The sequence below is a fragment of the Triplophysa rosa genome, unplaced genomic scaffold (genome assembly GCF_024868665.1).
Source record: "Triplophysa rosa unplaced genomic scaffold, Trosa_1v2 scaffold120_ERROPOS529585, whole genome shotgun sequence".
NCBI lineage: Eukaryota > Metazoa > Chordata > Actinopteri > Cypriniformes > Nemacheilidae > Triplophysa > Triplophysa rosa.
This window is the reverse complement of record NW_026634105.1, coordinates 30,684-54,929: the sequence shown is the minus strand read 5'-3', so window position 1 is coordinate 54,929 and position 24,246 is coordinate 30,684. Positions and strand designations below refer to the sequence as shown.

Below are 24,246 nucleotides of genomic sequence, written 5' to 3'. Positions count from 1 at the left end.
ATATATATATATATGTGTGTGTGTGTGTGTGTGTTATATATAACAAATAAAACGTTGTCCCCTAAAATTAGATTATACTCTGAGCTATATATTTTAATATTTTGACAGAAAAGGGAAAGGGCCCAAAACCAAGCCCTGTAGCACACCTTAAGTAACCTGTGTAAGGTTGGCCATTCTGCTATCACACAGTTTGAACCAGCATACTGGTGAGCCCTGCTCCTTATTAACATGATAATAACTATGCAATATAAAACTAGTAACTTTGTATTAGCACCTATTGTATTATTGCTCCTGTATGACATATCGCTTACTGCTCCCTGAACTCTCTGTAAGTCGCTTTGCATAAAAGCGTCTGCTAAATGCAAATAATGTTTTTGAAATTATTGTGGTTTTAGAAGCCACGGTGATAACATCACATGACAACATCACATGTTACTGTACTTGAGGCTCGTGGATTGCATGTGGCCACGTATTGACTAGTGCAGATTGACACAAACAAAATGGTGTATTCCACCGGTACTGTAGATCATTTTCAGAACAACTATAGGAAGTTTGTTCTTCTACGACATCAGACCTCTTTTTGGCTCTGATTGAAAACATGAAAACTGTTTTACAAGTTTATGCTGGTAAATGACTAAGAATCTCACTTGATTTCCAGTATGAGCCATTCACTTTTATGCATGTTTGTGAAAGACAAGAGAGAAAGAACCTGCAGGCTTGTGGCTAGTCCGTGTGCAGTGTGGTTATCATGGCTGCAGTGGCTGTAACCTGCAGGAAGTTTGTTCACAGAGATAAAGACCAAGACAACCAGCTGTCAGTCATCTCACAGCCTCTTACAGTCAACCTGCATTATGCACTGTACGCATGCCATGAGAAGTACATGTATGCTGTGTATGTTTCAGATGTATCTATTCGTCCCTTCTAGGGATTTGTGAGGGTTTTTTAATTTGTCGTGGCTATTTTCCTCTGTATTGGTGTGAGACAGTTGGAAAGCTCTTCAGGGTAGTTGTGCAACAGAGACAGTGACTCTGTGTGTGTGTGTGAGCAGATGTAACGGACTTCCTGTGGTGCCTGAAAATACCCTGCAATGCACTATTGGGAAAACATGAGAACACACAGGCTCACACCGCACTCGGGTTCCCGCTCAGGAGTCACAATGTAATGGTCAGCCAGCCAAACACAGTCACATATTGTGTAAAATCTGTTACAATGACTCATACAGTATTCAATATAGAATGTTTAGTTCTGTTGCTGTAATAAGCATAATAATGGAGAGGAATGTGGAATCTGAAAACAAAACCTGTTCTCAACTCCAGAAAAGAGATGACATTACACAAATGTCCATAAAAGCCTTTCACATTCATATTTTGGGGAAGTGAATATGAAAGTTCCAAACTTCCCCATTTACTTTATGTGTGTGTGTGTGTGTGTGTCTGTCAAGTGTTTTCTGTTTGTAAAGTGTGTCCAAGGCTGTATTGTTTATCAATAATTGATATAATGCTTGAGTTGTTTTTGTTTTATTTTCAGTTTTATTGAAACTTTTTTAGTTTTATTTACTTTTATTCGTATTTTGAATAACCTTTCATTTTTGTTTTGTGCTTTTGTCATTTCATTATTTATTTGTTTATATTATATGTTGCTATATAAGATGAGTTATATAATTATTAAAAGTAAATATAAAAGTTAAATATAAAAGTAAGTTTTGGTTTAGTTTTTATTTATTTTCAGTTGATAATTTTAGTGCCAAACTTAAACGTATTTCAGTTATTGTTATTCAGGTAACTTTTTTATAGTTATTTGTATTGTTAAATTTAGCAATTTTGTTTTGTGCTTTTGTCATTTTATTATTTTGTTTACATTTTATGTTGCTATATAAGATGTGTTTGTGTTTGTTTATATTTTACATTTTAAAAATAATATTTAGGCCAGTCATTTCTTTGATTTTAATAAACAAAAATGTTTTAACAGTTCGAGTTTTAGTAAACTACAATAACCTTACCTGTGACTATGAATCTCAGCTATTATATTTGTATTATTATTTTATGATTTACATCAGATGAATCAGTCACACTCAGTGATCATGTGCACAACACAAATTTAAAACAAAAAGTTGAATAAGTTGTTTAAATTAAGGCTAATAAAATATCTGTTATTAAATATGAAATATCTGTCTAATAAAATTGATGACTGATTCAGTCCCCAGTTTGTATAGTGCATGCCACATTTTTGTAAGAGAAGGATGTCAGTAATTCAGTATTTACGGATCTGGACTGCAGGATACTTATATGAGATGTCCAGACGGGTAAGTCCACTGGTCCATCAAAACAAAAAGGGACTTCGCCAGTGACTTTGATTTAGCCTTCTTGAGTACAGGTTCTGTTTTCTACCGTATTGCAGCATTTATATATTTATAGTCTAGCGTTGACCTTAATAAACTTTTGAAAGGCCTTCATCCACAGTAGCACCATGTCAGGAATTCAATGCAAATATGTGCAGACTAAAAAATTAATATTATAAGCACACAGTAAATTAAAGGCAAGGGTTTATTCCATGCTGATGACATAACCTTGTGATTTTTTTAATGCTGCTCATCTTGTTTAATAGGAATGTTTGCTCCAAAATAATGCCAGATACTTTAAAGTACTGTCCTTTAAATTCAGCATATGAAAATCCAGGACAAACACAGAATAATGCCTTTGTCTGAGCTGCAACAGTAATTGCTTCCTCAAAACCTGCGATAACAGTGCGATTCTTTGATCAAAAAGGGAACAAGACTCTCTCAGAACTTCACTTTGGGCGGCACGCTGAAGTTTATCATGTTCGGAAAATAGCACATGTAAAAATCTTCACCTGATCAACTGATTCAAACACACAGCACTGCATATACTCATCTTTTTACCACACAAACAATGGTAGAATAAATGTGTTTTCACATGATATCATATAGGCCCTATGAAAACTGAAACAACTGAATGACAATTCACAATAAAAAATCACGAAAAGTTTGCGGTTATGTACCAACTGGTCTGTCAAATTACGATCGACCTCTTTAAAATAAAAACTATTGGCCAAACGTTGGTCAACATGGTTTTCCATTCTTATAGCAACTATTTATGAATTGTTGAAACATAACAAACAATAATCTGTGACATGTTGGAGATAAGCATTAAGCCAACCCATCAACTATATCACCATTGGCCCAGCAGACGTCCCTCGACCATGTTGCAAATGAAAAATCACGACTCATAAGCACTGTTGACCAATCAGAAGCTGGATCGTTCAGTGAAGTCCTGTTAATCGGGCGAGGGCGATAGAGGAAAGATCATCAGATACCATCAGCAATTCAATCTTTCTCGCATCAGGACAGTGAAGCTGAAAGCAGCAGAGCTTTAAAACACGATTTGAGGCATATGTCAGTTTAACAGAGCTACCACAGGATAGAGACCTTGTGAAGTAATTTCCAAATTATGCAATATTCTGTAAATAAGTGTGAAACTGTGAGATAGACGCCACAGAAGAAACTGTACTGTATGATAAAGGCTTCATGTTGCATTACAGAATGGAAAGTTGTGTTATTTCACCTGTAAGTAATTGAGATTGTCTTCAATTTTAAACATTTTAATCACGTCTGGATTTTTTATTTGTTTCATTTTGTCGAATATTTTGTTGAAATTGGAATGGATACTTTTGTTGTATTTTTCTATATTTAAGTATATATCGAAGCCAATTAGTTGGTAAAAATAAAATTTTCTAAATTAATAAATAAGCAAATTTAGATTTTTTGACCTTCAGTGGAGTTTCAAAAAATGTAAAGTTTTAGAAGGTTAAAATGTTATATACTGTACAAATGAAGAAAACAATTCAAAGTTGATTTTTTTCAGTTATCAGAAGAAATAATCCCGTATGATCCCGATGGTCGGCCGATGTATGACTTCTACTCGTATCTCAGTACTGAGCCTGACGCTCATACAGGTAAACTTTAAAAAACTTCCTCAATCTCAACACTCATTTGATTCTTGTTGTCATTTAGTGTGATGATTCGCATTGATTCTCTGAAATATCTCCAACTGATCATTTAATCTGCGATTTACTTTAAAAAATCATTTAAAAGTATTTACTGCCGAAACCCCCCAAAAAAAGTTTTCACCAACCAGACATTCACTGGTTTCTTTATCCAGCAGGTGGATATGAATATCCAGGTGTTCATGTCCATCACAGTGAGTTTGAACCTTCTCAGGAAAACCAGTTAATCGAGCTGCACTCCACCCCATATCGCTATGTAGATGTTGAGTCTTACCACCCGTCTGTAGATCCAGGGATGGGACCACTTCTGCCAGTAGTACCACCACAGGTGGGTTTATCTAGATGGCTTATTTTACGGTTGGTTAATTTTATAATGACAGCAAACTTTAATAACATTGTTATATGTAAAACCCCAATATACTTCACATGACCTGTCATTGATTCTTTTTGCCAGCATAAAGCAAAAACTTACATTTTAACCATCATTTTTGTATATGTTTCTTTAAATATGGAGAAATCAATAAAACAAGATACGTTTATATATGCATTACTTTCTAAGATATTAGACGAGTGAAAAAATACACTTAATCAAAATTCTAAAGGGTTTCTTGTGCAAAATCTCATGCAGTGTATTTATGTAATACACAGGTTTTATGTTTATTGTTAAATATTTTGTTGTTAAAAAAAGTCTAAAATCAAAAGATTCAATACGATTTATTTTGCAGTATGTGCTCTGTCTTTAAATAAAAGTGTGAGTATTCAATAAAAAATAACAGGGAGAGAGATATCAGATGTGTAGGCATTTTCTGTTCTGTTCCCTCGACTGAGAATATTTAGAATAACATTTCACTCGTTTCTTTAGAAAACTCTTACTTAACTGACCAAACATATTCTGAAACACACACACACACACACGCACGCACACACACACACACACACACACACACACACACACACACACACATAAAGAGATGTGCAGGATGTGAGTAGAGGCACAGACAGACCGATTGCTCAACATCGTCTTTTCCTGACTGAATACTGTTGCCAATGTTACTATACAATTACACACAACACGCACGTACGCATTTGTACAGTGCTGATAATAATACTTCTCAGAACAATGATCTTGTCAAACACAGTTAAACCCTGACTGAAGACTCTTTAATATCAAATTAAAAATGTTATGCGTGTGTCTCCTCATTGTGAGATGCTCAATGACACAGTAGTTGCAGTACTGGGAATTAAAGCATTTATTATGTAAGAAACCTATATGCTTTTTAAAGAATACAGGAAAACTTAAAAATAGAAATTCTGTCATCATTTACTCACCCTCAAGTCTTGTCTTTTTGCTTGGAAAGATGCGCAGAATGTCCATGTTGCCATCGAACCAAATGTTCTCATTTTTATTAGTCACCATGTGACTATATGTGAATAAACAAAACTATCATATGGCTTCAACAGACTTGAAATGTAGCGCACAAGTAACTTTTAACTGAACGTTTAGTACTTTTTGTCATTTTTGCAATTCAACAGCTCCAATCTCCATATTCTTGCAAGAAAGCAGCTAGAGTATTTCACTAAACATCTTCATATTCTACCGTATTAAAGGGATAGTTCACCCAACAATGAAAATTCTGTCATCATTTCCTGTATGCATTTATTTGTTCTGATGAACACAGAGAAAGATATTTGGAAGAATGTCAGTCACCAAACATATCTCATCCCCCATTGACTCCCATAGTATTTATTTTCCCTACTATCGCAGTCAATGGGGGATGAGATCTGTTTGGTGATTGTCATTTTTTCCAAATATCTTCCTTTCTGTTCAACAAAGAAATGTATACAGGTTTGGAACAACATCAGGGTGAGTAAATGAAACAGAATTTTCATTTTTGGGTGAACTATCCCTTTAATAATACAGCCGTGTGTTTTTGAAATAATCGAGGCTGAGTAAGTAATGGCAGAAATGTCATTTTTGGTTGAACCAAGTATAAAAATGGATTTTAAATACTCAGTTTTAACTCAGTAGTAACATGAATATGAAAATACAATGTTTTACAGTGTCTGTAGTTACTAATACAGTAGAGTGTTTACGCGGTAGTATTTTGCTGATGGAAAGGAAATTCAGCAATGATTTACGAACAAAATGTGATGTGCACTTGATTTGTAAATCCAGGGCCGCACCATTTTGTGTCTCTTTTTGTCGACACCGTGTTTTCACAGTTCCTCTTTCAATGTAAAGTCATTCTGTGGTTTCCAAGTATATAATAACGCTAATAGAAATTCAAGCTAAACGAGCATTTTCTGCTTCAGCATGAATCGAGATGTGGGAAACTGTATCCAACCCAAAATATGGCTTGATTTTTTTGACTAGTGACCCTGCTGAAAAGATTTAAACAAGCATCATGGCTGTCGTACGCTTTTGTGGGGGGGGGGGGGTTGTACAAACGCTGCTTGTGAATTAGACAATATCCATGTTGGTTGATGTTTTCATGAGAGTCACCATGGGAAATGATCTGATAAGCAATTCATACAGAAGCGGTACTGAATATTTCTCTTCACAGTACACATATGTTCCTCCACTGCTGTACCCTCGGTCACCCGTCACCCGCAGCACTGATGATGAGGAGCCCGGGGGTCGCAGTCCACCTTTTGAGGTGTCAGAAGGTGAAGAGGACACTGACAGACATCCAGGCGCATCGAGTGCTCTGATAGGTGAGTTTAAACACCTCAAGTTTTTTTTTAAATGAGGCAAAGAGAATTCTAACTGTGGCTTAACAATTAAAATCAATGTCAACTTCTACAGGAACCAAAAGGAAAGTGCGCCTCTATCAGTTCCTCCTGGACCTTCTTCAAGACGGAGACATGCGGGACTGCATCTGGTGGGTGGACAGAGAGAGAGGCATCTTTCAGTTCTCCTCCAAACACAAGGAGACTCTCGCCAGCCGATGGGGCCAACAGAAGGGCAACCGCAAGATGATGACCTATCAGAAGATGGCCCGGGCTCTGAGGAACTACGGCAAGACCGGCGAGGTCAAAAAGGTGAAGAAGAAACTGACGTATCAGTTCAGCAGCGACGTGATGAGGAGAATGGTGATGGAGAGGAGGCAGTATCATCACTGAGACGGAACTGGACATGACTCACGTTACTCTTTAAAACAGATTCTCCTTCAGCAATCCACTCAACGTTTCAGTCCCGTCATGTAGATCGCTAGTTTTGTGTGAATTTTAACTCAGGGATTTCATATTTGGAAAAATGTCTGCAGCTGTGCTTTTGTAAGCGTGGAAAGGCATGATTTTATGGGAGTTAAATGAACTATTATGGGGTTTCACACACTTTTGTGGGTTCAACCCAAGCTTATCTTTAACGTTGAGATGAATGGCACATTATGGGGTGTAATGATACACAAAGCTCTTGATCCAATACAGTACACCATACAAGATTCATGATATGATAGTATCAGGATATTTTGAACAAAATGTAAAAAATGAAAATTCTTTCCAAAACATTAACAATTTTAATACACATTTTCATTGCACATAGAACTTGTTATAGAATTGGCAACATTCAGGGTTTTAATTTAACCTTCTGTATATAAATCAATAAAAAAATTATGAACCCTGATAGAGCTTCTTAAAACTGTTAAAAAAAGCACACACACACACAAAATACACATCACATATGATGACACAGGTCACGTTGGCAGCTCAACCAATACGATTAAACAGACGTCATATTGGAATGCTTAATATACATTTTTGGTATTATATTATGAAAGGATTGCTTTCTGCTGGTCATTTTTGTGCTTTAATTGTAGAACGTAAGACATAATGCCAATAACTGAAGGGACATTATTGAAAATATAATGGCAAGTGCTTCAGCAACATACCTGTACTGAGACTGGGCATGAATTAATTCATGAAAAATTTGAATGTCTCTCACAGAAAACTGACAAACACAAAAAACCTAAATTTAATATTAGTATTCACTGTAGTATACGAAGTATCCGTTTTAATGTAAATGATATACTGTAATCATAACAATTTAATAAAAAAGGAAGAACTCAGAAACTTCCATCTTTGAAATGCATGGACTTTGCATAAAACTAATAATGAGTGTAAAATCATGTAATCTGACAATGTAATCTGTTAACATGTGATTAGTGACCTAGAGAGACCTTTCCTTATTTTACATCATAATAAACATGTATTTCTAGGTTTAAAAATAGATTATGAATTCTGTATTTCCTCCATGCTGCCATCCAGGGGACATTAACAAGATCCCCCATATAACTGTACTGGCCTAAAGAACTCCATAACTGTTTCATTTCATTGATCTGAAGATGTAATATGTTAATATGCGTGCGTGTGCCATTCGCCAAGCCCATTGGCGTTTTAAAATTCCTCTCGGAGATGATAGGTTCTCAATATCAAACCCCAGTCTGTCTCTCAACACAACGTCTCGTTCCCTCCATCAGGGAACGGAGGTTACAGTCGTAACCGAGACGTTTTCCATATATAACAGTAAAATATGAGACGTCAAACGTAAGATCAGATATATAAAATACACAGGGACGGTAGGTGGCGGTATGTCCTCTTGACACAAGCCGGCCTGCCTGCCATAAAACAAGAATGCATTCAGTTAGCGTCTGTTCAAGGTAAACATGCATTAAATCACAGCTTTAAACTAAGACAGTTAAGACTATGTAAGACATCAGCATCCACCATTATCGTATACTTTATACATTATTAGAATATACTGATAAACACAATAATAAGATGCTTGTGGTTTGGTTATTTAATCTGTATTAGAGCTCACGTGAATATTAGCCCCCGTCAGCTAATGACAGAGAGAGAGAAGACAATAGGCTACTGATGTATTGTAAATCAACATCAAAAAGTCAAAATCTGGATAAAATGCATTTTATAATGGCTTAAAACATTGTGTATATATTAAATTCGCAATGATTTTGGTTATTAATATATATGGTAGTATTGTTTCTCACCAACAATATTACAGTTTTTCTCGATTGCTTAAACACATTTCTTGAAATTATGCCTCGTATTCTCAAAACAGTAAACACAAATCCATAACATCTCACACAATTCCCCAAACATCTTATTTTCAGGTCAAAATGAAGCTCTCTTCTCAAAACCATTCAAACTTGCTGAAAAACCAAACTTTTCCTGCAGACATGACTTACAAGCCCTCAAAAACACACACACTGCAACATAGTCTTAGACACTGGTGAGATCAATTCAAAACACTGTTACTAAAACTCTTAGTGGGATTCAAGAACAATTTGACAGCTTAGTGTTTATTAGTATATACAACATAAAAGAGTGCACATAGAGCAAAGTGCAAGAATGAGCTTTAGGAAAAATTAAAAAATAAAACATTACACTACTGTAAAGTAGATGAAGATGATCTTACAAGACAAGAGAAGTTCAAAAACCAAAGAACAATATAAACTGGTCATGCAACACAATACGGTACACAACTGCACAAATAACATTTACATTCAGGCATTTAGCAGATGCTTTTATCCAAAGCGACTTACAGAGAAGATAAAGGAAACAATACAGTGAAGCGATTTGTCAATAGGAGGCAATGTAAAAAATATGGCATCCTCTGCACCTTTGGCCCAATTTTTACAAGTATTCCGTATTTTCTGCAAAAATTCAGAACAGGTAAAAAGGGTGTACACGTGCTACAGTTTACTGGATACAGAATAGAGAAATGTCTCTCATATAAAGTGTGTACTGTAATTATACTGTATGTTTACAGTAAGTAGTATAAAGCCCAGTAGATGATTCTAGGATGCACAATTACCTGCGCTCCTATTGATATTATCCTGAGATTCTGATTGGTGTGTCATCAGTTTTGCAACTGAATGTTTAATGATGCATAAATGTGTGCTATTTGAGTTTACATATTGACACTTCAGTTCATTATATTGTGTGTTTGTGTTTTCTGAATGAGAACATGGTTAAACCTTTGCAAATTGAGACTGTTTGTGTGTGGGGTTTGTACAAGTTGGTGTATTGTTCTGAGAATGTGTTTATAGTTGTCAGAAAATGGTGAGTTGTTTCATGAATTGTGTGTTAGCAATCGAGAAAAACTGTAAAATGTATGAAAATACACCAAATAACGTATTTATTTTCTTACTTTATTATTATTTTTTTTTTCATACAGCACCTTATATTTACTTAAGAACTGATTAGTGTGTCTGTGTTCAGTTTGGCTGCCTGTACGTGCAACCATTTAACGTCATCGAAAAAGAACATGGCGGCCTCCTTAGGTTAAATGAGTATTACATTTAGGGTTTTTTTTAAAGAAATGAAAATATTTTATATGTTTCTAACGACAAATGCTAGTAATGTAAGGCTTTTACAACGTATTAAGCCATACATCTCTCTATACCCTGGGTTCCTTTTAAGAATAGTTATCTTTAGAAAAATGTAATTGTTAACGATCCCCAGAGATTCAGTTAGATAGCTAGAGCTTCACTATAAATAGTTTTCATATATTCTCTTTTACACCACAGCAAATGATGATTCATGTTTCAAACTGTTGTTTGTTTGTTGTGCTGTACGTAATATGCAAGTAATAAAAAAACTAAGATCTGCTTAGGTCCATCTCAATCTCTCTTCCCCAAGGTGATGCTGTTTTGTGCTTTCTGAACGGTAAGGATGCTATTGTTTGAAATGGAATCATCAGGTCAGTTATTGGCCGCGTCTGCATGTCTGGGCCAGTTCTCCTCATCCAGAGCAGAGTCAAACTCTTCTCTTTCTTTAGGAGGAGCTCTGAATCAAATACAAAAAAATTGACACGCTCAGTTGGGATGCCAAAGAAACCTTTGAAGGTACAGTATAATCAAACAATGTGCTGTCATTTTGACTTAATTTTAGATTAGGGAAACATACTGTACATGTGTCATGGATGTGACAAAAAAGGTACTGTAGAATTATAATGCAAAAACCAGAAGCAATAATCACCCAAAAAATTATTTTATGTGTGCATTTATGAGAACAGCATAGAATACATCTGAGATATCAACTTTTCATAGTAAGGTTGAAATGTGCATGGAATTGCTCATAGTTACTGTATGTTTTTTGTTTCTTAATATAACTTTGGGAAGACAGTTGAATGGTTAGGCTTCATGACAAACAATAAAATTAAAAAAAAGAAATGCCACTGTTTACTTGTATTTCCTACTGGATCACGGTTGGACTCATAATATGACTATGCTGTCTCTTTTCATTATACAAAGTTATTATTAATATTAAAGAGATAGTTCTCCCAAAAATTCTGTCATCATTTACTCACCCTCATGTCATTTCATACCTGTATAAATTACTATGTTCTGATGAACACAGAGAACTATATTTGGAGGAATGTTAACAATTCAGTTCTGGGACATCATTGAAATGGTAAATTAAATGGTAGTCAGAGGCGGCCCAGAACTGTTTGTTTTCCTAAATTCTTCAAAATATCTTATTTTGTGTTCAACAGAACAAATAAATATACAATATTTTTTTTCTACTATGGTAGTGGATGATGTCCCAAAACTGAAAATGGCTTTCATTCTTACAAATATCTTTCTTTGTGTTCAACAGAACAAAGATATATAAACAGGTTTGAAACAACTTGAGGGTGAGTAAACGATGACAAAAATGTAATTTTTGCGTGAACTATCTTTTTAAATTTAACAATGATTTGGCAGAAGATCTTTTTTTTTACCTAATGTAGAACGGTTGACATTTCCCCTGGACCACCTCCTTACTCAGTTCCACAGCGATGATGTCGGACTGAGGCACTTCAAACATGGGCTCTAACAGTAGCTTCTCCTGAAAGACACACCACAGACACATGAATGAGATCACATGAAAACAGATCTTAGATCAGCAGACATTTGATTTGTGTCATTTACCATGATGGAGCGGAGTCCCCTGGCTCCTGTTTTCCTCTCCAGAGCCAGACGGGCGATGGCCCTCAGTGCATCCTGGGTTACATTCAGCTCACACTGTTACAAAGTGGCAAGATTTTTAACAACTTGTAGAAAAAACACTTTGAGTCGGGCAAAACAAGTAAGGGATAATCCACAGCTAGCCGTGCGTTAAAGGGTTTTAATGCACGACGTGGAGGCCAAGAACCACCAGACGCAAAGCGGAGTGCATTAAAATCCTTTAACACATGGCTAGCTGTGGATTATCCCGCTTATACCATGGTCATTTGCCAAGTTAAATCTTTTATTGATGTTTACAGTGAAATTTTAGATCAAACAGGTGAACATTACAGTGATTTTGTCAGTTAAATTTCAAAAGTAATCAAATTTACTGGAGCTACCTGTGCGTTAAATGGTTTTAATGCACACCTTCCAGCCAATCAGAATCAAGTATTCAAAAAGACCATGGTATAAGTAAGGGATAATCCACAGCTAGCCGTGCGTTAAAGGGTTTTATGCACAATGTGGAGGCCAAGAACCACGGCTAGCTGTGGATTATCCCGCTTATACAATGGTCATTTGCTAAGTCAAAGCTTGTATTGATGTCTACAGTGTAATTTTAGATCAATCAGGTGAAAATGACAGTTCATTTCAAATGTAATCAAACTGACTGGAGCTACCCGTGCGTTAAAGGGTTTTAATGCACACCTTCCAGCCAAACCGAATCGAGTATTCAAACAGACCATGGTATAAGCTGCCATGATGCCAGGGAATTGTACAATGACACTACAGCGAGATACACATACCTTATCCATACTGAAGAGAGCCTGATACTGAGGGAGCACAGCGTTCCGCGGCTCGGTAAGGATTTGCACCAGCGTCTCCTCGTTCAGACTGTGCAGTGGTACCACCACGGGCAGACGGCCCACAAACTCCGGGATCATCCCGAAATCGACGAGGTCCCGCGCCTCCGCGTGTCGCAGGAGCTGGTCTTTCTCATCCATCTCTGCCGCTGCCTCCAGTTCATTCCCCGAGGTGTTGGCCAGATCGGCGGCCGCTGCTGCCCGGCGACCTTGGCCCAGGTTTGAGGGCGTCCCAAAACCAAGGTACTGTATGGGACCACAACACAATACATCAACAATCAGGTACATACTAAAGAAAGCATCAGGAGTTATATACAGTAAATGTCACCTTTTCATTTTTTCTGCGGCTGATGATCCTGTCGAGTCCGTTGAAGGCACCGGAGGCCACAAACAGGATGTTGGTTGTGTCCACCTGCAGCGTGTCTCCTCTCAACTTCCTGCTGTTTTTCTCTGGAACGCTCACGATGGTTCCCTCAAGGAGTTTAAGCAAACCCTGTCCAGATGAACAAATAAACAAGCCATAAAAAACTGTCCTTGCAAAATGGGAGAATACGTGATATATAATAACATACCTGCTGAACACCTTCCCCGCCGACATCTCTGAGCTGATGAATTCCGGGCACGCTGCCGATTTTATCCACTTCATCCAGGAACACAATACCTGCAAGAGGACAGTTATAACACTCATCATAGACTTTCAACTTGAGACAAAGAACTCAAAAAGTGTTTCCCACATAAAGAACACAAGAGACTTTGTGAAGACTGTGCGCCTGACCTTGCTGGGCTTTCTCCACGGAGTAGTTGGCATCCTGCAGAAGTTTGGCAATAACGGATTCGATGTCCTCGCCCACATAGCCTGCTTGGGTAAGGGTGGTACAATCGCAGATGGCGAATGGCACATCCAAACATCTAGCCAGAGTCTGGGCCAGCAATGTTTTACCTAGAATGGTTAAAGATTCATCACCAAAAATGCCAGAGATAAAAAAAATCTAAATTCAGCAGCCAGTAGTGTAAGATATGAAAAGCAAATTGGCATGAAATGTCAAAAATAGGCGTCTACATATTTGGCTTCAATTAGCAAGCAAGTCGAGCTTTTTATATTTTGTATTATATCGAAATAATTGTATTGCATATTTTCTGCCATTTGGAATCGTGCAGAAAACCCAAACTCACCCGATCCAGTAGGTCCCAGTAACAGAACATTGCTTTTTTCAAGTCTAATACCAGTGTGGGTGGAGTCAAGCATTTCTCCGCCCAGTTTTTCCTGAGGTGCTTGCTTATTGGTCTGCTGCTGGACAGATGCACCCAGAGCGTTTCCGTGGGGACTGACTCCAGCAATCTGAAGCAGCTCTGTGAAAACAAGCAAAACCTTCAGCTCTTCATTTCAGCAGAACATGTGGTCTTCATTCACAGGCACAAACATGAACCCCTGCAGATTTAAGCTCCCGGAAACTATCACATAACATGTGGAATGAGATTTTTTACGGTTGGTCAGAAAATGGGGCTTGAAACTACAGTAACAGAGACAGAAGTGAAACTGTTCATCAACCTCAGGTCAAACTAAACATGATTTGTGTCATTTTATTGTTCACCGTTTTATTTTTAAGAAGTTTGCCACTTTTACTTGTTTCGCTCAAATTAAGCTCAGAGATTTGAAACATGAGTATATGTTGATCATTTATAACAATAACTTTGGTAGCACACATTTACACACATTCGATACGTTAAAATATACCTTTTTGCAGTTATCCTCAATTATCCTGAGACCCCGGCCCGGCTACGTGCCCAAAGTTCCCACCACTCCCCCTAGAGACCAGGTGGTGAATCTGCAGGCACTCCCCACTGGGGAGGAAGACCCAACCTATCCGTGTTGTGTCCAGTACACGCACGGCGCCTCTACTTGGACCGCACGCAGAGCTTCAGAAGCTCTGAGCAGCTCTTTGTCTGTTTTGGAGGTCAGCAGAAGGGGAGGACTGTCTCCAAACAGAGGCTGGCGCACTGGATCGTGGATGCCGTCGCTACGGCATACCGATCTCAAGATTAATATGCTGATAAAGTCTTGCTTTTTCCAGCTTAGACTACTGGCTAAAGCCAAGCCTATTTTATCTAGTAAAAATTTCGAGAAGGTCATCCATGCTTTTATAACATCTCGATTGGACTACTGCAACTTCTTGTATTACGGGATTGGCCACTCAGCCCTATCCCGCCTACAATTAGTTCAAAACTCAGTAGCAAGACTATTAACAAGTACAAAAAAACGTAAGCACATCACTCCAATTCTACGCTCTCTACACTGGTTGCCTGTTCGATATAGAATCGATTTAAAAATTTTGTTACTAACTTTTAAAGCATTACATGGTCTGGCTCCCTCTTATTTATCTGACCTTTTAACTGAATATAGGCCCACGGTTCCTCTTCGGTCTTCCAACCAGAGTTTATTATGTATCCCAAAGTCTAGGCTAAGATCTAGGGGTGATCGTGCCTTTACTGTTGCTGCCCCCAGACTTTGGAATGCATTGCCCCTTTCTGTAAGAACAGCCCCATCACTTTCCACCTTTAAGTCTCTGCTGAAAAAATATTTCTTTGAAATGGCTTTTTGTAACTAATTTTTGTGTTTGTATCTGTTTTGTGTATGTATTTTAATCATGTGTAAAATTGTGCAGCACATTGGTCAACCTAGGTTGAATTTAATTAGTGCTATATAAATAAAATTGACATTGACACTGACATTGTGACGGCCGGTGGCAGGTATGGGAGGCAAATCCTGCCAAATTTAAATAAATAAATTAAACGATGAAAATGAAAACCAGATTAGCAATTTCATTATACACAACTGCGTGCACAATATGTGCCAAAATGAAAAATAAAATGAAATTATTTTATTTTCATTTTTACACTGACAATGCGTTGTCCCTGTCAAATTGAAAAAGAAAATACAATTGGTGATTTGACATTTCATTTTCACTAAAATCTCGAGGCAAGACTGCCAATATGAAAATGAAAAGGCAAATGTGAAAAATAAATTGTAAAAACATTTTTTACAAAGGTTTTATTAATGTTCACGCAACAATACTGACACAATTCAAATTAAAATGTAAACTTTGATTTTTATTTTATTTTATTTTCTCTTCTCTTATATTTCATTTTCGTTTTCATCGTTTAATTTATTTATTTAAATTTGGCAGAATTTGCCTTCCATAGCAGGGGCTTCCCACCTTTTCCTAAAAAGCTCTGGGACCCCCTACCTCTCCACTGGACAGTTACAATTTCGCACTAGCGCTCACGTCTGACTCGCCCAGGCCAGTCAGTGTCGCTCCGCTAGAGATTGTGACACGGCACAGCGCTGTGGCGTTTTCCATAGGAACCCCATCTGTCGGCTCGACACAACGTCGTGAGACCGACAGAAAGGGAACGTCTTGGTTACGGATGTAACTTCAGTTTCCTGATGGAGGGAACGAGACGTTGTGTCCTTCTTGCCACAACGCTGGCGGCGGTCGAGGGATGCTCAGGCTCCTCAGACCAAAAGGTGAATGAATGCAGCACGCCGTCTCCCTTTTATACCCGGATATCCGGGGGCGGAGTCCGGCATGCAAATTTCATTCGCCAATTTCATTGGCCTTTTCTAAACTAGTCAGAAGTTGATAGGTTCTCAAGAGCGAACCCCATCTGTCGGCTCGACACAACGTCTCGTTCCCTCCATCAGGGAACTGAGGTTACATCCGTAACCATGACGTTTTCGTGCTAAGCAGGATTGTCCACCATTCTTCAATAAATTATATTTATATCAAAGTAATGTTTAATGACATCACATTACATTAAATTGCCTGCATTATCTATTAAACCAGTGGTTCTCAAACTGGGGGCAGTGGCCTCCTGGGGGGCCCCGAGATGGATCCAAAGGTGCAAAGATTTTGTGACATTTTATTAAATTTATCATAAATTCTATCCAAAGAAACATCAGAAAAGTAAGACCACCAACCAAAAGAATTCAGGTTCCAGCGTTGTATAACTTAACATGTTTGGTTCAATTAAAGGGATAGTTTACCTAAAATCATTTAATCACCCTCAGGTTGTTTCAAACCTGTATTTATTCATCATTGGAGTTTGGGTTCCTTGCCACAGCAGGGCAGTGTTGGCTTGCTCACCGGGAGACTGCATTTATTTATTTATTTATTAGATATTATTTATTAGAATGATCTTGCTTGGTCTATAAACACCATGCACTGTGCTGTGGTTTACCTTTCTTATTTGCTCCTGTAAAGCTGCTTTGGAACAATGCACATTGTGAAAAGCCCTATATAAATAAATTGAATTGAATTGTAAACCATTCTTTGTTGCGATGAACACAGAGAAAACTATTCAGAAGAATGTTAGCAATTTTCAGTTCCAGTCTATAGTAGGAAAAAATATAGTATTTTTTATTCTGTTGAACACAAAATGAGATTTTGAAGAATTTTGGAAAACAAATGACTACCATTTAATTTTCCCTCCTATTGTAGTCAATGATGTCCCGGAAAACTAAAAATTACTAACATTCTTCCAAATATCTTTCTCTGTGTTCATCAGAACAAAGTAATTTATACAGATATTAAGTTTCATGAGGGTAAGTACAGGATGACTATCCCTTTAAAATTCTAAGTTTAAGATTATCATAACAAGTCTTTATTTGGGGGGCCGCAAAGCGATGCACCCTACACAAAGAGGTTCTTAAAATGAAAAATCGCACACTTTTGCACTATTCTACGCAATAATGCATTATAAATAGTGTGAGAAGCGTGTTCGCATTGAAAATTCTTAAAAAAGAAGTACACTTTAAGTACCCGGATGATGCACTTTTTAACCTAAAATATGAAGCGCACTCAATGTTCGCAGTTTCACTGCAGTGTATATTATGTAATTTGGGACACAACTTTAGATGTCTCCCTATGTAGACCACCTGATTCAAATCACCAGCTGGTTAGTGTGTTAATTACAGAGATTAATTAACACACTAACCAACATTCCAGGGTGGGGAACCACTGTATTAACCCATGTGTGTGTTATAATAACATACAGTATGATGCAATTACAAAAACACACAAAAAAATAATATAACCAATATCTGAAATGACAACTACAAAAATAGTATTTTATAAACTAGTTTTAATTATGTGGACCATAGTGGATAAAAAAAATTAATGTCCTAGAATGCTCTCATTTAACTCAAATTATGATGTCACTATTTATTACAGTATTTATAGTTATCTTAAAAAAGTGGTGGACATTGTTTGGATTATTTTAACTAAACCACTCTGGCTGTGTTAACTATTTAAGAAATATGCCAGAAAATAAATAATAAAATAAGTTAAAAGTATTCTACATCAGGGAATAATAAATCATTACATTTATATTATGTGACATACATTTATAAAATCATAAAAAATGCACCATTTCTAAGACTATAAAAATATAAACCTAAATAAGTAATTAAACATAAATAAATAATAATTCATAATAAATTACTAAACAATTAATGTTGAAATGGTTTATTGCAAAACTAGTGTAACTGTGCATTTTGCTAGGCTATTTTAAAATGAGGTGCAAAAACCATGACTCACTTGTAAACCTGTATTCATCTTCTCGTCTTCTGATCTCTAGCTCTAAAGAGAGAGAAGGACAGTTAACTGACAGTCATTCAGCACAGAATGAGATATGTAACACTACTGTACGTGTAAAGTAAGAGAAGGGGAAAGTTCACAACATTTACTGGAACCACCTATAGGCCCATGAAATGCTATAGATATGCTGTCGGACAAATGCCAACTACACAGCCCTAAAGACCACAAGAGAGTGGGCTTGTGTGTTTTTGACTGCCTTTCTGAGGATAATCTGAGAGGTACGGTTTGAATAGACTGAATCTGTTTGAGTTAAACTGAATGTTTTTCAGAAGCATTAAAGCACTACATGTTTGTTTTTTTTAAAGGTTCTCAACCTTTTTAACTCCAAGGCCCCCCACTGTATGAAACGATATTCGGCCCCCCTCCCACTCACAAAAACTCAACATTTTTACCCAATAAAATAGTATGTCAGAGCTTGATATTAACTGGAAAAGTGTTTATCCATATAAAAATGGACAAAAAAATAAGACATTTCCTGTTTCTTAGTTGGAAGTCGGCTGGGCCACGGCCCCCCTGTTCAGAACCACTGCTTTAGATTAAATACACATTTGTAATTGTGGCGTGTCAATTAAAATACATTCCATATAATATTTTGTATAGGCCTAAGATTTACATACAGTATATATGCAGAGTTTCTTTCCAAAATGAGATAATAAACCATGAGAATAATAATAAAGTATTTTTTTATTGTGCATTCCAATTAATATCAATCAAACTGCAGTTGGTTTGTTTTGATTTAAGCCATAATAACATAAATAAACAACATGAATAAAATACAGCTAACTAACACAATAAAAACATGCTAACATAATAAAAAACGATGATTTGATTGATCTCATTTTGGAAACAAACCTTTATATATATGATATGTATGAATTTTCAAAAATCATGTTTTTTTATTGTGCATTCCAATTAATATCAATCAAACTGCTTTGTTGGTTTGTTTTGATTTAAGCCATAATAACTCAAAATACAAAATTATTTTTGGAAAAAGTTTGAACCAATCTCTTTCATATATACACAAGGCTATAATAATTGTGCTTAAATACATTACATAAAAAGGAACAAGATTCATAGGATTTTCTTTTACTTTCATAGGAATTTGAATACTCCATTAAGTAGTTCAATCTATATTTCTGTTTGTATGTTTCTAAAGTATGTTTCTAAACTCAAAACAGATTAGATTTACCTCTGGGAGTGAGAGGACTCGGTTTCTCTGCTTCTGCTTGCTGTCTGCTCACTGCTGGGAAGTTGTTGTAGATCCGCTTGTAATGATTATAGACAGCGACTGCCAATACTTTCTTGGCATATGACTGGCCAATGACATATTTGTCGAGGTATGTATAAATCTAAAGACATTGAGACAACAGGACACACATTGTTTATGGAGTAGATCATGTTTCTGAAATATAATAATCCAACAAAACAAAGATTAAGTGACATCTGTTGTGATGGATTATACCTTTTTAGGAGGTGGAGGGGGTTTCTGAGCGAAAGCGATTTTAGCACGTTCTGAGGTGGTTTCTGTGTCCTTGTTCAAACCCTTCTCAGAGTCCGACTCAGACAGAACCACAAAGAAGTGATGACACTTTTCACACTTTACGAACCGTGTGGAGGCTGCATGGGTTAAAATCATTCAGTCAATGAGAAAAACATTCAGAACAGCTATTACAACATAGTGTAACAAATGAACTATTTTAATAAGCTAAAACACTGGCCGGGCCAAATACAGACACAGATTACAGAGTGCTGGAGTGATGACGTATTTTTGTAGGCCAATCGGATTTTTCCCTAGGCTTTGGGATTATCGGAAAACAAAATAAGATTTTATTAAACTCTGCTCAACTCGTGGCCCTTTTCCGGTCCTATCGTCCTATCTCCTCCCCTATCGCTTCCTGTTTTATTCAAAATAAAGGCAAAAAGCTCAAAAATATAACTTAACGTAACACTGTATGTGTGTATGTGAAAATGAAGCGATTAAAAATGTAATTATGCACAATGCATTTCAGCAACACCCCATTGCTTTTCATTCAGCTGTTCTATGTTTGTCAACCAATCAAATTAACATCAGATATTGGCCTATGATAAAAGTAAGTGAATGACACTCACATACAAAAGTCTCCACGTGTGTACAGAGATCTCCACATTTGGGACATCGCAGCTGACTGCCGCCTTTACCTGAACCTCCCGCTACTGACGTACTCTTTCCCCCGGCATCAGTGACGCTTTTCTGCCCAGTGCAAAAACACACCTCCAATAACCATTCAAACGTTGACATTACCATTTATAAAATTCTAACCTTCATATATACATTCATCTTTTAAAAATGAAACCAACAAACTTTGTAGTTTGTTTTTCTCTGGTCCCACCCTTAATAAACAGTTTCAACAGATGTTTACATAGATTCCACAAAACTGTGAATTGTAATTGTGGTTATGTACATTTTTTACTTTTTTAAACAAAACGTACCCTTCCACCATCACCATCTCGGGGCATGCTGTCTTTAGTAGCCAAACACACTACTGTTTGTGAAAATGATCTCACGAGTAAAACTTGAGGTAGATAAACTTCATGGCATACTGGTTTAGTATGAGTGAAGAGCTGAACCCTGGAACATGACAGACCTAAAACAAACACAACGCATAAATAACAAGCAATTACATGAGTTGGGCTGCATTTAATTATAATACATTTAAAATAGTGTACTGTATATATGAACAAATGTGCTGGTTAGGGTTAAGTTTACCTTAAGTTTCACCGAAGACTTAAATCTACATCAGTGTATAAAGTGCGGGATAAAAATCATAAAATTTATTAAAGTTATGTGTTTATAAAACTATAAACGCTATAAATTAATTATTTAATTAAGTATATAAATATTTAAAATATATGCACTATTTGTATAGTATAATATTTAAAATATATACTCATCATGGCTATCTTTTTCACGTAAAGTGTAGATTTGTTGAGATGTTTGTAACTGTTATTTTAACATGTCTACCATGGTATTTTACCAAAATTGTGTTGTGTATACAGAATGTATTTGATTACATTATATATTGATATATCTCCAGTGATATTTGGAGATGTTTTAATAAACCTAATTCAAAGTATATACTGTATTTAACATAAACACATAAAGTAATATCTTAAATTATTTTATTTAAAGATTATTTCATTTTAAAAGGTTAAATAATAAAGTTAATATTAAAATTAGTTGTGAATGCTGAATTGCAATGGGTGAGATTGCAAATGTAGTTGTAATAATAATGTAAAATTATAATATATAATACGTAATCTGTGCTTTCACACCCATTTGACACTTATCAAAAGCACACACATGCACAGACAACCCCTAAAGCTTCGTAACATTTCCTTAAAATGAACTAACCCTGGAACATACTGCTCCGGAGCAGGTTATCTTCAGAGAGAAAGTTGCTATGGTTACTTACATACCCTGCAAGTTATCTCTGTTTTTGGAACCGAAAAATGGGGTTATCAGCAAACGTCTTGGTTACGGAATGTAACCTCGGTTCCCTGATGGAGGGAACGAGACGTTGTGTCGAACCGACAGAATGGGGTTTGTCTTGAGAACCTATCATCTTCTGAGTATTTAGAAAAGGCCAATGAAAATTGGCGAATGAAATTTGCATGCCGGGCTCCTCCCCGGATGTCCGGGTATAAGAGGGAAGCCGGCGTGCTCATTCATTCACCTGTTGGTCTGAGGAGCTAAAGCATCCTCCCCTGACCGCTGGGGTGGCGGCCAGTGTTGTGGCATGAGGGACACAACGTCTCGTTCCCTCCATCAGGGAACCGAGGTTACATCCGTAACCAAGACGTTCCCTTTCTGTCGGTCTCTCGACGTTGTGTCGAACCGACAGAATGGGGTTCCTATGGAAAACGCCACAGCACTGAGCCGCGTCACAATCTCTGCGGAGCGACGTTGACTGGCCTGGGCGAGTCAGATGAAGACGCTAACGCGAAATTCTGACCCTCCAGTGGAGAGGTAGGGGGACCCAGAGCTTTACACAAAGTTGGGAAGCCCCTATCACCGGCAGTCACAGGCGGAGGCCTAGTTCTCTAAATGGCGAGAAGCCGCCCGGCACCGTACGGGCCACTGGGTAAGCATTATTCCCCCGTGGGGGAAAAACGCTGCAGAGGCCACTACCTACCGTAGGGAGGAATAGTGGAGACACCACATGGTCTCACCATCAGGGGAGAACTCATGGGAGGAATGTGCGGACTGCAGGAGTTAACCGCAAGGTGGGAGTCCACCTGGGGAGGTCATGGGTTGCCAAGGTGGGAACCATTCATGAGGATACATCAGACGGAACAGCCCACAGAGGGGGGGTTACCACGTCTGGAGCACTAGGTCCGGTTAGAGCTATGTGGGAGATAACTCAACTATTCTGCAGCCTAAGGGGGCAGGGCTGCTCTGCCCAGCCTGTCCCCTGGAAGGGTGCTTAGTGATGGATGGAATGCCTGTTCTTTACCCGAGGGGAAAGAAGTGAGGCGGGATCGCCACTGCGCCCCCCGGAGGGGGAAGGGCTTCCGCAGGCGTACGCCCTACTGGCTGCTGGTCCCACACCTTGCCAGGATGCGGGCTGACACCGGTTCCGCGCGTAGGTATTAGAACCTCACGGAGTTGTTAGGCATAGCCCAACCTGCAGCTCTGCAGATGTCTGCCAGAGAGGCGCCCTGAGCCAGCCCAACGGGCAGGGGCGAATTGAGATCGGTATGCCCTAACGAGGGCATCCACGATCCAGTGCGCCAGCCTCTGTTTGGAGACAGCCCTCCTGCTGACCTCCGAAACAGACAAAGAGCTGCTCAGAGCTTCTGGGCTCTGCGTGGAGTCCAAGTAGAGGCGCCGTGCGTGTACTGGACACAACACGGATAGGTTGGGTCTTCCTCCCCGGTGGGGAGTGCCTGCAGGTTCACCACCTGGTCTCTCGGGAGAGTGGTGGGAACCTTGGGCACGTAGCCGGGGCGGGGTCTCAAGAAAACGTGAGAATCCCGGCCCCGAGTTCTAGGCAATCTGTGGACACAGAGGGTGCTAGTAGATCCCCTACCCTCTTGGAGGTGAGCGCCATGCGGAAAGCCGTCTTTATCAAGACTGAGAAAGAGCGGCAACCCCGAGAGGCTCGAAGGGGGCGGGGCCTCTTGAGGCCCGCCACCTTGGTCGCAAGAGGGTACGGAGCGCGGGTAAGGTGGTCACCCGCTCGCGCCCCTTAGGAACCTAATGACCAGGTCGTGCTGTCCCAGAGGCTACCCAGCACTTGGGTCATGATGAGCGGCCGTAGCGGCTACATACATTCCCAGTGTGGAGGGGGAGAGGTTACTCCCCCGTCTCTCTTGAGGACGGGACAGCTTGTACCCGACCGAGCAACTCCGCGGGTCTTCTCACTGAGAAGAGCACCAGCACGAGAAGAGGCGCCACCTATGGGCGTATAGCCGCCCAGTGGCTGAAGCCCTTAGCCTGAGTGACGTCCCAACCGGACTGGGGGTGGGTCACTCAGGATCTCCTCGTCCCGTCCAGACATGGAGACCAGGTTTTGCCTGGGATTCCGTAACGTGCCCCTTCCCTGGGGAAGCTGTTCGCCAGGGGGAGCGGCCAGGGGGGAGTTGTTGTCAGAGCCTCAGCTCCGAGAACCAAGTCCTGGTTAGGCCAAAGGGGCGTAACTAGTACCACTTGATGCTCCTCTTCCCTGGCCTTGCACAGGACTTGTGCAATGAGGCTCACTGGGGGGAAGCGTA

General features: G+C 38.6%; 2 protein-coding genes across 7 annotated transcripts in view; one reads left to right on the top strand and one right to left on the bottom strand.

Moving 5' to 3' along the window:
• The first annotated feature begins 3,268 nt into the window (after positions 1-3,268).
• spi1a (Spi-1 proto-oncogene a) lies at positions 3,269-7,161 on the top strand. The gene is made up of 5 exons (XM_057326668.1): positions 3,269-3,583; positions 3,882-3,972; positions 4,179-4,351; positions 6,588-6,738; positions 6,830-7,161. Exons 1-5 carry the CDS (start codon positions 3,545-3,547, stop codon positions 7,144-7,146), a joined length of 771 nt encoding a protein of 256 aa, XP_057182651.1. The 5' UTR covers positions 3,269-3,544; the 3' UTR covers positions 7,147-7,161.
• A 1,321-nt stretch (positions 7,162-8,482) lies between these two features.
• The window catches only part of clpxb (caseinolytic mitochondrial matrix peptidase chaperone subunit Xb), a 40,440-nt gene continuing 24,676 nt past the window's right edge, over positions 8,483-24,246 (bottom strand). For 4 of the 6 annotated variants that reach the window (XM_057326665.1, XM_057326662.1, XM_057326667.1 and 1 more), the window contains 13 exons: positions 20,962-21,116; positions 20,602-20,722; positions 19,955-20,109; positions 19,682-19,841; positions 18,433-18,474; positions 14,009-14,185; positions 13,611-13,775; positions 13,408-13,496; positions 13,164-13,328; positions 12,779-13,081; positions 11,958-12,050; positions 11,768-11,874; positions 8,483-8,639 (listed from right to left, as the gene is read on the bottom strand). In XM_057326665.1, coding sequence (XP_057182648.1) covers positions 8,498-8,639; positions 11,768-11,874; positions 11,958-12,050; positions 12,779-13,081; positions 13,164-13,328; positions 13,408-13,496; positions 13,611-13,775; positions 14,009-14,185; positions 18,433-18,474; positions 19,682-19,841; positions 19,955-20,109; positions 20,602-20,722; positions 20,962-20,988 — 1,746 coding nt within the window. In that variant the 5' untranslated portion in view covers positions 20,989-21,116 and the 3' untranslated portion in view covers positions 8,483-8,497. Of the gene's footprint in view, positions 8,640-10,157; positions 10,831-11,767; positions 11,875-11,957; positions 12,051-12,778; positions 13,082-13,163; positions 13,329-13,407; positions 13,497-13,610; positions 13,776-14,008; positions 14,186-18,432; positions 18,475-19,681; positions 19,842-19,954; positions 20,110-20,601; positions 20,723-20,961; positions 21,117-21,883; positions 22,158-24,246 lie in introns of those variants that run through there. The other 2 variants (XM_057326663.1, XM_057326664.1) reach the window with 2 other exon arrangements.

Excerpts from the sequence above, each read along its gene's own strand:
- spi1a (XM_057326668.1), top strand. The coding sequence starts at position 3,545 with ATGTTGCATTACAGAATGGAAAGTTGTGTTATTTCACCT. Across the intron at positions 3,584-3,881 it reads AAAGTTGTGTTATTTCACCT|TTATCAGAAGAAATAATCCC; the intron begins GTAAGTAATTGA and ends GATTTTTTTCAG. Across the intron at positions 3,973-4,178 it reads TGAGCCTGACGCTCATACAG|CAGGTGGATATGAATATCCA; the intron begins GTAAACTTTAAA and ends TTCTTTATCCAG.